At 42.0% G+C, this 12563-nt stretch overlaps 1 protein-coding gene across 1 annotated transcript; it reads left to right on the plus strand.

The window, feature by feature from the left end:
• Window positions 1-18: 18 nt before the first annotated feature.
• Window positions 19-12505, plus strand: uri1 (URI1 prefoldin like chaperone). Its single transcript, XM_022253056.2, has 8 exons — window positions 19-168; window positions 2325-2403; window positions 3264-3399; window positions 3651-3806; window positions 5002-5344; window positions 5844-6033; window positions 6610-6882; window positions 10666-12505. The coding sequence occupies exons 1-8, from the start codon at window positions 89-91 to the stop codon at window positions 10810-10812; spliced, it is 1404 nt and encodes a 467-aa protein (XP_022108748.2). The 5' UTR covers window positions 19-88; the 3' UTR covers window positions 10813-12505.
• Window positions 12506-12563: the final 58 nt, after the last annotated feature.

The following is a 12563-nucleotide window of genomic DNA, read 5'->3' on the forward strand; positions in this document are numbered from 1 at the left end:
CAGAGAAGGCGTAGTTCTACACGCACACACGACGACTATTTCGTGCTACTTACAGAGGATCAAGTCGTTCGTGACTGAACGATCAGCCATGGATCCAGCTCACGTTTCTCGTCTGAAGGAAGAGCAAGAACGCTCACTAGAGGAGACATTAGTCAGGATAAAGAAGTGGTGTGTGCATTTATCAACTAGTAAAATTTACATATGTGGTAGGCACGGTCTGAAGGCAGCCGGGGTAGCCAGCTGCCCTGCATGTTCCTATAAGTATAAGGGAGAGCTACATTTTAACTTCTGAATGCACCTTGGGAGATATATAACTTTAGGGTTAATGTTGTCAAAAGGGTTGGCTTATGGTTTTGAGTTTTGAGGGGAAACTGTGAGTGTTTAACACATAACACGTAGTCGATTCAAATTTGCATGGTTAGTTTATCAGTAAAAAAGTCACTTTTTCTCACAATTTACAGTTTGAAATTTCTAAAAAATAGGGTCAGCGCAATAAAGAGATTGTCTTTTTTGCTTTTTGGGGGACTTACCAGCTTTGCAAGATTAAAATATCAAAAAAATGGGAGGGCCCACGTATACAATCCCAAAAGGAGCTACCCCTAGAACTGTGGCGTCCGACGTCTGCCCCACTCCACATGGAAGCAAGGTGGATGTCGGACCCCACAGTTCTTGGGGTAGGAAGGAGCAAGGTGGGCATGACAAACAGTCAACGTTTGATCATTCCTCCATGGTCAAATGTTTGTAGGGATATGATTCAACCCCAACAGTCCTCAGTTGCCAGCCAAATTCTCCTAATTGTCCGTAGTTGAAACACTTTCATCGACTCAGTCAATGTGGAAAGATTTTCCTTATTTATATAGGCCTAGGCCTAACTGGTTCCAGCCTACCCCTACCAAAATCTTGAGTGAGGGTAAGCCCCAATCAGTACTTGGCACTGCATTTCATAGAACTGAAGCCCTCAGATATACAACATGAGTCAAAGTTGTACCTGGGTGCCTTAGGCAGCTGCCAAATTGCCCATATCTGTAACCACGGTAATGTCCGTGACCGTATAGTCGAGAGGTCCCTTATTTTCCCACTAATACTTTCAAATTTATGCAAACTAATCTGACTTGACAATAAGTGGCATAATAAGGGACCCTGGTGGCTATATACTCCTGGACAACATTTGAGAATTAGTTACAGTTTTAGAGATGGGAGGAAAACCCAGGAGAATATTCTGGATAAGACCCACGAAATCAAGTAGGGACTGAAAACCCAATCTACATGTGGACCGAGCCTGGGAATCGAACCCAGGCCACAGAGGAAAGAACTACCACGCCAGCCTGACTCCCAAAAAAATCAGTTTGGAACAGCAAAATCTTTGAAAATAACTATCCAGTTGTGTTCAGTTTGCTTGGCATATCCTTCAAATTTGAGACTTTCATCTGGAAATCTTTATGCAATCAATACAGGGGAAGAAACTTCCAGTTTTTTGTGTTACAAGGTTCTTGGCACTGTATGGCGACTCAAAGTGTTAAAGTAGTCACAGTTGGTCTGGGCCTACAGGTGCCTTCTGTGCATTTTTTCACCAGTTTTTAATGCTGAAATGAATCCTGAATGACAGATTGTGCCAAGCATTTGTATAATGCTGAACACAACTGGATTGTTACATGTAGTTTCAAAGATTTTGGTGTTCCGAACCAATTCTGGTGGGGCTATTAAAGGAAAATCTCTCCTTTTATGTTATAGGAAAAAAAATTTTAAATCTTATGATTTGTTTGCCATGCTTGTATTTCTTTTTGGGAGGCATGGTAGGCCTGAGAGGCTTTTCTTCATTGGGAGGGATAGAATAGAATAGGGGTCACCATGACACATTGTAGAGAAGGACAAGCTGGTAGCCTAGACTTACTGGGTGGATCAGTCAAGGTCAGTGTATGTAAAGTCAACCAATCTTTGAGTGATCCGGCAATTGAACCATGATCAGCTGATTGCCTGTCCTTGCTTTTGCAGCTGTCAAAGATTGTTTCAAAGAGGAAAGCTCATTTGGAGATTTCAGTCAGGATCAAGCTGATTGACCAGTTGTGCAGAGCAATTGGATGATCGTGCAGATTGGCTAATCGAGGTCTATCTGAAAAATTAACCTTCATCAATCAACATATGTAGTTTAAGAATTCAGTCTTTTGAAGAGTTACAATCATGCAAAAATTTTTTCAGTCTGGAAAACAGATTCTCTAAAATGCTTAATTTTTACAGTGGTATAAATAGAAGTCAACTGTATTACATTTTGTAAACTTTTTGGCGTCACTGTACATTGTCTTCCCATGTGATTGTTTTTTTAACAGGAAGAAGTTTATTGATGACTACACAGCACTACAGGACAGGTTACGAACTCTGCCAGACAAAGTCACCCACAACATTATGGTAATTTTACTTCAAGCCTATGCATGCCGCAGGTTTGTTTGTGAGTTACTCCCGTGTTCTGATACCTACCCCATAAGACTCATCAAACTTCCTGTCTGAAAACACTTACCAGAAGCAGGGTCCCCTCTTCTGGAAGATTTATATTCAAGAATACAAACACCATTTTATAACACAGTAATTATACGGGTCATCAAGGATCAGATGAACCCTCTTGCCTTCATGCATCCTTCTTGCTCAAGTACCAGGAGGTGATGCCTGGAATGCAGTATACCAACGTTGCACTTGAGGAGAAAGGCAGTTGATGTTTTGGGGGGCAGTTGATTCATTTGTGTTTGATGTTTGTCAGAAGAAGTGCCACATGTCGCTGGACGCTCCACAAGAAAATACAGGAACATGAATGGCCTGAAGTCTTCTTTGTTCCCTTCGGAAACAAGAGACACAAGAAACCGTTTTGATTTTGGGGAAATGCCTTTGCATGTGTACTTGCATGTGTTGGGTGCGATTATCCAATCTGCATGATGACCTGACCAACCCTGTATGAAGTCTCCAACTTAACTTCCCTTTCTTGAAACAATATACAGTATCTTAAAAAGAAAAAGGTGATTGACTGATGGTGGAAATACTGACAGATTGTGCAGTAAGATCGACTGATGGGACTGGGATCGGGCGATCACACATATCAACCGATTGCGTCCAACATATATGCACTGTATGTACATGTAGTGTAGCCACATCTGCAATCCATATCCCCTTGCTGTTACCCACCCTTAGAAAAAACTTCTGAAAGAGATCTCAGTGGTTGCAGGGATTGAACTGTCAAATGTTCACTTCAAATTATTTTCTCTCTGTTGTTTATGCAGGTGCCTTTTGGACCAGTTGCTTTCATTCCAGGTCATATTGTCCACACCAATGAAATCATGGTCCTCCTTGGAGACAACTGGTTTGCGGAACGATCAGCCAAACAAGCTTGTGAAATAATCGACAGAAGGAAAGACCGTAAGAATACTTCAGAGTTCTCTACCTGTGGAGAAATCTGTTCTGTGAAAAATTTCACGGGTAGTGGATTTTAACAGATGAAAATGTCACGCTATTAAAGATCCGTGTCTACAGCAGTAATTGTCTGGATGTTTTTGCGTGTTTTAACTGGCAGTTGGGAAAAATCAAACATTAAAATTTGTCCAAAGAGAAAAAGATCTACATGGAGCGGAGTGGAAACAATTCCATTGCTTTTTAATACATTTTCCCAGATTTGAAAAGTATGCTGTCAGACCTAGCCAAGCAGCGTCATCTGCTGGAGTCTAGGCTAGGCTTTACGTCAGAGCTGAAGGACATGAGCGAGAACAAGGGTGACCTGGTCGACATCAGAGAGGAGTATGACCCTGAGAAAGAGGCCAAGTGGAGAGGTATGGTGAGATCACTTCTCATGTCTAGGTTCATTTCCCGTGTTAATTGGCGTCAGGTTCCATCTTGATGATAAACCCAAGGCCGTCAGGTTCCATCTCGATGGTGTTAAACCCAAGACAGTAGTTCAGTATTGAAGTATGCGTCGTATTGGGAAGCTGCAGTGGACTTTGCAGAGTGTTTTGCAGTTTGTCATAGCATGCAAAAGAAGTCGTTTCTATTCCATGAGTTTGAAGACACTGATCATGAAATTCCTCCAAATCAGTGACATAGCAGTTTTCATGACTCCCATATTTGCAAGAACATGTGTGCAAGGTTCATTCATGCAGTATGGCAAGGGGAGTGGAGCAAGAAACAGGTTAGCCCAAGCCAAGGTTATAGGCTACTACTAAGAAGTACGATGTGTACACCTGCGGCCCACGTGACATGGCAATGCAGACATGGCCGATGTGAAAATTGTCGTTGCCGTTTTCACGAAGAGACACTTTGGCCCCAAATCATGATTTTTTTTTTCTAACTTTCTGTTTTTTGGCAAAATCAAGTGGGCTATGCAGTGACAACACTTTGGTGTAATCCCTTTTTACTAAATCTACTGAAATCAGCCAAATCATGATGATCTATATTTACCTGGGGCAAAATTCAACTATACCACAAAGAGGCGTATTTGTGTTCCATAGATATAGCGTTAGTAATAAAGGGCAAAATTATGGGCAAGCTTGTTTTCCACATTGTCACTCTGGAAATCTGTACAAATGTAACAATTTTGTACCTGGAATAGACATGAATAGACAGGAGTCACACGAGTTTAAGCATTTTTACGAATAGACAAACGTGTTTGTTTACAAAATGAACACTTTTAATTGACTTAAGAAACCATTTTGTAGTTTTGTGTCATTTAAACTCTGCTTTTTTATGCAGTGGCATATGTCAAGTTAAAGGCATGTTACACCAGGGAAATAAGTGTTTGAAAAAGAGACCAACTTCAAATGTGATTTTCTCAAAACATAGGTTTTACTCTCTGGTGAGAATTCGCCTCTTTGTGAAAACGGTGATGATTTATAACTGTAGTTGACGCCTGGTTTTGCTCTGACGTTGAATCATTGTTTAGTGTTTGATATTGGTAGGAGATTTGTAATCTGTAGAAATTTTGATTCCTTTTTTTTTGTTATAAGTGATTTCACTCCTTTCTGGTAACAGAAGAGCGTAAGAAAAAAAGGAGAGATGCTGCTGCATTGAGCAGGCAAAGGAAGTCTCAAGGAGAAAGTGACCCATCCTCCCGAGAGGCATCCCTGGAGGCTCTGCCCATCCAAAGAGATGATGCACAGAGTGAATTGCAGAGCCAAACCTCATCAGGGGGTTCTAGTCTTGGACAGGTGACAGAGGGAGGCGAAGGAGCTGCGGGAAGCAAGCACAGGGATCCTGAGATGACGGAAGAAGAGATTTGGGCAAGTGGAGTCCGGGGGTCCATGACTGAGGAGGAACTGTGGGCAAGGCTCGATGAGCTGGAACAGCAAGAGGAAGAATTGGATGAGCTGGCATTGTGAGTACGCGTATATCTCAGGCCGAGCAGTTGCACCTTGATAAACCTAATAAAAGATAATGACGTCACACACTGTTTACATGTGCGCTTTCCTGCAGGAGTATGATGGATCGCACCCCATCTCACTGCCATGGGAAAGCATACTTGTTAACAAAGCGTGACTTCATTATGTTATAGGTCTATAGGAGTCACAATAAACTCGGCTCACAGCCTATTGCAGGTACCATGTACATTTGTAAATGTATACTTCTGCAATGAGCCAGTTCAGTGTTTCAGCAAGGTCATTCAAGAACCAAGGAGTACAAATCCGTTCATGGCCGTGTTGGTGATAGGGCAGACCTAATGCATGCATATTGCTATTTCTGAACGACCTTGGATATGCTTCATTTTGAACGTGTGCTGTAGGAATACTTAACTGCTCATTAAAGCTGATTTTGATGACTGATCTTCTGAACAATCTCATTCAGAAGCTGTCATTTTCCGATGCTGTTTCTTATAGAATGTCAGATGGTGAAGAGGACCAGACTAACGACAGTACTGATGAGCAGCATCCCCGTGTCAATCAGGGAAGACATGTGCGATGGTGCGATGAAGGTAACTCCGACAACGAAGAAAATGAAAGTGACTCGCAAGGCAAACCACCGACGATCACCTTCAAGCACACGCAAGAACCAGATGCTGATGACAAGGTGAGTACGCATGTATTGTTGACCTTTTGCCCCTTATTTTGTTGTGACCCAAATTGAAAAACGTATGGCAAGATGGCTCAAAACATTGACCTTTCCTGTTTACTTTTTGCATCCCCGGTTCAAATCCATTTCAAGCCAGGAATAAACCTACAAATTTAATCTAAAATGCATGGGTTAGCTCCCCCCCAACTCATGACCCAACCCCCCGATACCTGATCCCATCTTTCCATTGCAGAAACAAATTATAACAACTGCAAACACCAAGTAAGTCGCTTACAAAGTGACGTTGGCATGTCCCCACATTTTGGGGCCCACAGCAACTGAGTTCAATAGCTGTGCAGTCAGCATGAACAAGATTGCATACGTATGACAAGAGTTTCTTTACTTTGCGAAAATATGCAAATCCATCTATGATTGTTCAAATGAATTGTGCTCGCACGTGATGTTCTTCAAGTGTAAGCATGGCAGCTTACCTTCACTCTTTGTCATAAGCAGAAAAATCTCTACTTGTTCATGGAATCAACCTTCCAAGCATTCAGGTTTGAGATTCTTCCCCTTATTAAAATTGTATTGCAGGTCTCTTCAGAATCAGCCGCCCCACCTAACCCCACTGAAGTTTCAACAGCGGTAATGAGCCCAGCCGACATCTACAACCAGTACACGTCACTGGCTGCTCCAAGTCCAGACGGGGGAACCCCTATCATTGTAACCACCCCTCAGCATAACCAGCCCTTGAAGTCTATCTTGAAGACTAGTGTCAAACCCACGTCAGTGAGAGCGGTAGAGAGCGAGGAAGGGACGGAAACAAAGGAGACCAAAACTCCTGTCATACTCCCAGCACCACTATCAGTAAGCTACTGTTTGTTAAAGACAGTGTATAGAGGGATCCCAATACGACGCTTTTAGCTTCGATCTGCGCATTTCCGCGTTTGAAAACGAGGCTGTTTGTGTTAGCTTCAATTCTTAATACGATCAGACGATGGGAAGTTAGGAGTTAAGACACAAAATACATAAAGGTATGTTAAATTAAGACTTTCCAGGCTACAACTTTTAATTGAAGAGTCTTTCAGGATGACTCGACGCGTAAAATCAAAAGAAAAAATAACGGCAATTTACCGCGAGCTAACGTACCTGCGATGGTTGTGTATCTTATGCAGTGGGCATGGTTTAATCTGAAGTGGCGCCACACTTACGAACCAGATACTCCATGTACTGTGTCGACTCAGCGGGTGCGCTCGACGAAGTTCAACACAGAGAACCTCGCTTTCAATGCGGATATGCGCAGATGGAGCTAATGTGAAATCCCTCTATAGGATTTGCAAGATCACCAAAACAGGATTGTTGAATTGTCTTGAAATATCTTACTGTAAAGTAAGTGCGCAATAGTGTCAGACAAATCTGTGAAAACATACCGCCAGGAATGCTGTCTTTTTTTTTGAGAAAAGAGAAATTTAATGGTTTTTCCAAAGATCATCTGGGTGGACGATATTTGGAAAATACAATTTGTTCAAATACCGCAACTGTTACCGGGCACAATGAAAATGCTTGTGAAGCATTGAGGTTTTGGAAGAGTCTACGTTAATGGGTAATATACTAACTTTGGTAAGCCTGAACTCATTATTAAGCAACAAAATAGATACATCACCGTTTCTTGATGAAATTTTGGAAGTCTACCTCACATGAATACATCATCTCACTATCATCCCTTAAGATAATAGTATGGTCCAAATGGCCATTCCTTCGGAGCTTCATACCAAAGCCTGTTTTTCTTGAACAAAGTCTCCAAATTTGAAACATTTTAGCTTTCTGTTTTTCCAATACCAGTAGCTCTCAGTCTAAAGGAGAATTTGGACTGGTTTCAAATTAAAGTTTCTTAATGAAACTTTGAAAGTTTACCTCACGTGAATATATCCTCTCGCTATGATCCGGTGGCCGTTCCTTCGGAGCTCCATACCCAAGCCTGGTTTTCTCACACAAAATATGCCATTTCGAGACATTTAGCTTTCTGTGTTCGTCAATAACAAAAACTCTCATGCCCAAAGTGTAAGGATCGTTAACATATTCAACTCTTTACAAAGTATTCATGATGGGCACTGACAGTGTGTGGGTGGTTTTGACCGACAAACATACATGTGGAGAGTGAACAATGACTGTGTGATGGATCGTGCACATGTACATACACATGTTCATTGTAAATCAATAGGAGCCCACTGCATTTTTCACCATGGAGTATCCACTTTATCAGGATGCCAAACTGAGTGATACATCAAAAGAAAAGCTTTATTTGCTCTTTTGAATACAACTGAAAACTCAAAAAGTGGCTCTGGCAACTTAAGACTCCTTTTTACAGAGTCGGTCGCACAGTGTAGTCGCACAGTGTAGTCGCACAGTGTAGTCGCACAGTGTGGTCGCACAGTGTAGTCGCACAGTGTAATCGCACAGTGTAGTCGCACAGTGTAGTCGCACAGTGTAGTCGCACAGTGTAGTCGCACAGTGTAGTCGCACAGTGTAGTCGCACAGTGTAGTCGCACAGTGTAGTCGCACAGTGTAGTCGCACAGTGTAGTCGCACAGTGTAGTCGCACAGTGTAGTCGCACAGTGTAGTCGCACAGTGTAGTCGCACAGTGTGGTCGCACAGTGACTGTGGTGACTTCACTGCACGATGTATATCCAGCAAGAAATGAGACCGAGAGTACCCCCCGACATGTCCAATCACTGTACACACTCCAGACTATTGTTACCTAACACATCCCCCCTAGATGTCTGAAAAGAATTCCTCAGATTCCAGTGAGACAATGTTCAACACCAAGTGGGGGGGGTTCTCTCCGTCTCATATCTTGCTTCATGTAGCACAGTGAAGTGTTGTTTATTTGACAAATTCTCCGCGTTGCATTGTTGAAGAGGAAATGCAAACTTGATGGTAAATTTGCTAACCGCTAGTACTACGCGAAGCCATGGGAAAAAATACATTCGCCTGTGCATCGTTCAAGCCTTCAAGAATGCCCTGTGGCTCATTGATTTTTTCGAGACAAATTATATAAGCTGTATTTCAGTGGTTGGAAATGAACAGCATTTTTCTCGATTTTTTCTCAAAGCAGTGATCTCAAAGAATGAAACAAGTTCATGGAATGATACATAGAGTAAATCACAAACCCCCCCCAAATCAGCCAATTTTGACAAATTTGCAGTACATGCAAATCCTATATACTACCTTTAAAGGCAATATCGACTTTGACCTTTTAGGACATATACATAAATACCATAGACAGTTTCCCTATTCAACAACTTGCAATGTGATGGTGTATTAACATTTTGATAATGCCCACTGACATTTGATCATGCCCACTACCATTTGATAATGCCCACTGCCATTTGATAATACTCGCTGCCATTTGATAATGCCCACTGCCATTTGATCATGCCTGCTGCCATTTGATAAGGCCCATTGCCATTTGATCATGCCCACTGCCATTTGATGATGCCCACTGCCATTTGATCATGCCCACTGCCATTTGATCATGCCCACTGCCATTTGATCATGCCCACTGCCATTTGATAATGCCCACTGCCATTTGATCATGCCCGCTGCCATTTGAAAATGCCCACTGCCATTTGATAATGCCCACTGCCATTTGATCATGCCCGCTGCCATTTGAAAATGCCCACTGCCATTAGATTATGCCCACTGCCATTTGATCATGCCCACTGCCATTTGATCATGCCCGCTGCCATTTGATCATGCCCGCTGCCATTTGATCATGCCCGCTGCCATTTGATCATGCCCGCTGCCATTTGAAAATGCCCACTGCCATTTGATAATGCCCACTGCCATTTGAAAATGCCCACTGCCATTTGATCATGCTCGCTGCCATTTGATCATGCCCACTGCCATTTGATCATGCCCGCTGCCATTTGATCATGCCCGCTGCCATTTGAAAATGCCCACTGCCATTTGATTATGCCCACTGCCATTTGATCATGCCCGCTGCCATTTGATCATGCCCACTGCCATTTGATCATGCCTGCTGCCATTTGATCATGCCCGCTGCCATTTGATAATGCCCACTGCCATTTGATCATGCCCACTGCCATTTGATCATGCCTCCTGTGTAAAAACACTGGCACCTGGATACAAGACAGTTTATGCCATTCCTATTAGTCAAGAGTCTGTGTGCACTGCGGTAGACAGACCTTGCCATGCACGCGCCAAGTCCATATAAGGAGACTAATCTAGACTACTTGCACAAGGAATTTACCATAAAATGGACAGGGGTGTTCGGAGAAATGGAAGTTGAACAAACTCCTTGGAAATTTATTGTATACGGATTTCTTTATGACTCCCTGAACAAAACGATATTTTTACGAAAGGGAATGTGCTTGGCTTGTCTTAAACTAACGTTTAAAGACAGGCTCAGGGGAATGGACCCTGATAATGCCCGAGCTGCAGTTACAGTCACAACTGGCCTTAAACACACATGTAAGCCTGGCCAAGCATATATTTATTCCCTTATTAAATCAACACAAAAGAAGCTGAGTTTAAAAGGCCTTGTGTGAGTTACCAGTGTTTGTGTAGGTAGAGCTGGAATGTCAACACACTTTTTAACATCTTTTTAAAATTCCTTGTGGAACAAAGGCGTTTTCAGGTCAGGTGACCGAACGACCCCGTGCCTCTGCCAGTCAAGATGCAGCTGCGACAGTACCGCCAGATGCAAAGGACCCCAAAACTACCCCGCCCAAGAGAGTGTCCCACTTTAAAGCAGCTAGGCAGCAGCGGAGGTGACAGGACAAGGACTGAAGCCGGGGAACCAGGACACAACACTCATCCCCTGACCTCATAATGAGCAATATTGAAAGGAGAATTCCTGCTGAAAGGAAGGGTAACGTGTGAAGCGTGTCCCCAGAAGACCTAAGCGGAGGCATATCATTGTACATGTACATCTAAATAATGCACACACCGATTTGCAGACAGGAATGGTGCAGAGCCTTGAATTACAGAGTCAGATAGCAGCTTTAGTAATTGACCTTGTTATTCAAAAATCGGCCATATTGAATTGAGAACGAAGTTAACTATTTTATTTTGGGAACTTGAGAATAAAAATGAAAGTAATAAATGAAAGTTCATGGCATTAATGTCAAAGATGTTGATGAATAATTTAGAGTATGTGATAAATTGTGTCCGAATGTTTGAAGCCTCATTTATAAAAATGAAAACGAGACATAGAATGATTAATATTTATAAAGTGCCTTTAACACAGATCAAAGTGCCGTACACTATTATTACTCCTGTGCACTGGGCCCATGAAACATTCCAAATACCATCTCAGGTCCCTGGGGAGTATACAGCTTAATGCAGCCACTGTTCAGCGCATAGTGGTTAAATCAACCATAATAACCATCTCTGCCCTCACAAGTACCCAATTATTCTTGGGTGGAGAGAGGCAATGAGTGACAAAGTGCCTTGCCTTAAGGCACATGCATCATGACCCCAGGCTGGATTGGAACTCACCGGCTGACTACGAAATCCGATACTCTTAACCACAAGGCCACAGCACTCCACTCAAAATAGTCTGGCACCATCCCATTAGAAAAAAAATTACAGTGAATATGTTTGATTCTGGGTACCTGGTAAAAATGCCTTCCCTGTGAATAAGGTCTGTTGTTGCGTGCTTATTGTGAAGAGTATTGCAATGGGGTCTGAATCTACTGTAATGAACTACAAAGCTGCAAGAGTGTTCCCAAATGGGACATTTTGTTTACCACAAATGGTAAAAGCAGTTTAGAAATGGAAAAGAACCAAGGCAAATGGGACTTCTTTGGACTAGGGTAGCCCATACAAGCCATGAATGATACCACATACTCTGAAATATTTCCCCGAAAGACATTTAGATGCTCTAAAAGATTTAAAGTAAAAGTTAAAAAGTCAGTAACATCTAATCCAGGTTTTCCTGGCTAAATTCATAAAACTAGTCAAATTGGTATCTTTATGCCTATTTCTTTAAACAATGCAACACGGATCATCAAAATCGGAGTCCTTTGAAGGCATTCAAGCATTAAAATCCATTCTCAGACATGCATTTTTCGTAGTATTTTTCAATACAGAATTTGTCGCTCATTGTAAGGACATACAATTTTTCCAGATTTGCAAGGAATGGGTTATTCCGTTTCACTTGTTCTTTTAATATTTTGTTCATGGACAGTTTGGGATCATGCAGGCTCTGTTGCTAAGATGTTGATATTTGTATTTTGACGATTTGCCATTGCACTCTTTCAAAGATATTTTATTGTCGCCATTAAATGTTCTGACTTTTTTCTGCTACTGGATAAAATTACATTCCTTGTAAGTTGTTATGAACTGGTATTTGGATTCAGGGCAAAAATACCTAATTTGCCATTTCTACATTTTCATTTTAGTCCAGACATATACTTATTTGGTTACCATGTCATTAAAGCTTGCTTACTTTTTGACTAATTGACATCATTTGTCTGTTCAGAAATATTCTGTGCTTCTTAAAGATAAAACAAGAATGCATT

Source organism: Acanthaster planci, linkage group LG06, assembly GCF_054643075.1.
Source record: "Acanthaster planci isolate LZ-2023a linkage group LG06, COTS_SCS, whole genome shotgun sequence".
Lineage (NCBI taxonomy): Eukaryota > Metazoa > Echinodermata > Asteroidea > Valvatida > Acanthasteridae > Acanthaster > Acanthaster planci.

What these genes read in the sequence shown, in the direction of transcription:
- uri1 (XM_022253056.2), top strand. Translation starts at nt 89, where the DNA reads ATGGATCCAGCTCACGTTTCTCGTCTGAAGGAAGAGCAAGAACGCTCA. An exon ending in TTAGTCAGGATAAAGAAGTG is followed by an intron (nt 169 to 2,324) that starts GTGTGTGCATTT and finishes TTTTTTTAACAG; the next exon opens with GAAGAAGTTTATTGATGACT. An exon ending in TACTCCCAGCACCACTATCA is followed by an intron (nt 6,883 to 10,665) that starts GTAAGCTACTGT and finishes TGTGGAACAAAG; the next exon opens with GCGTTTTCAGGTCAGGTGAC.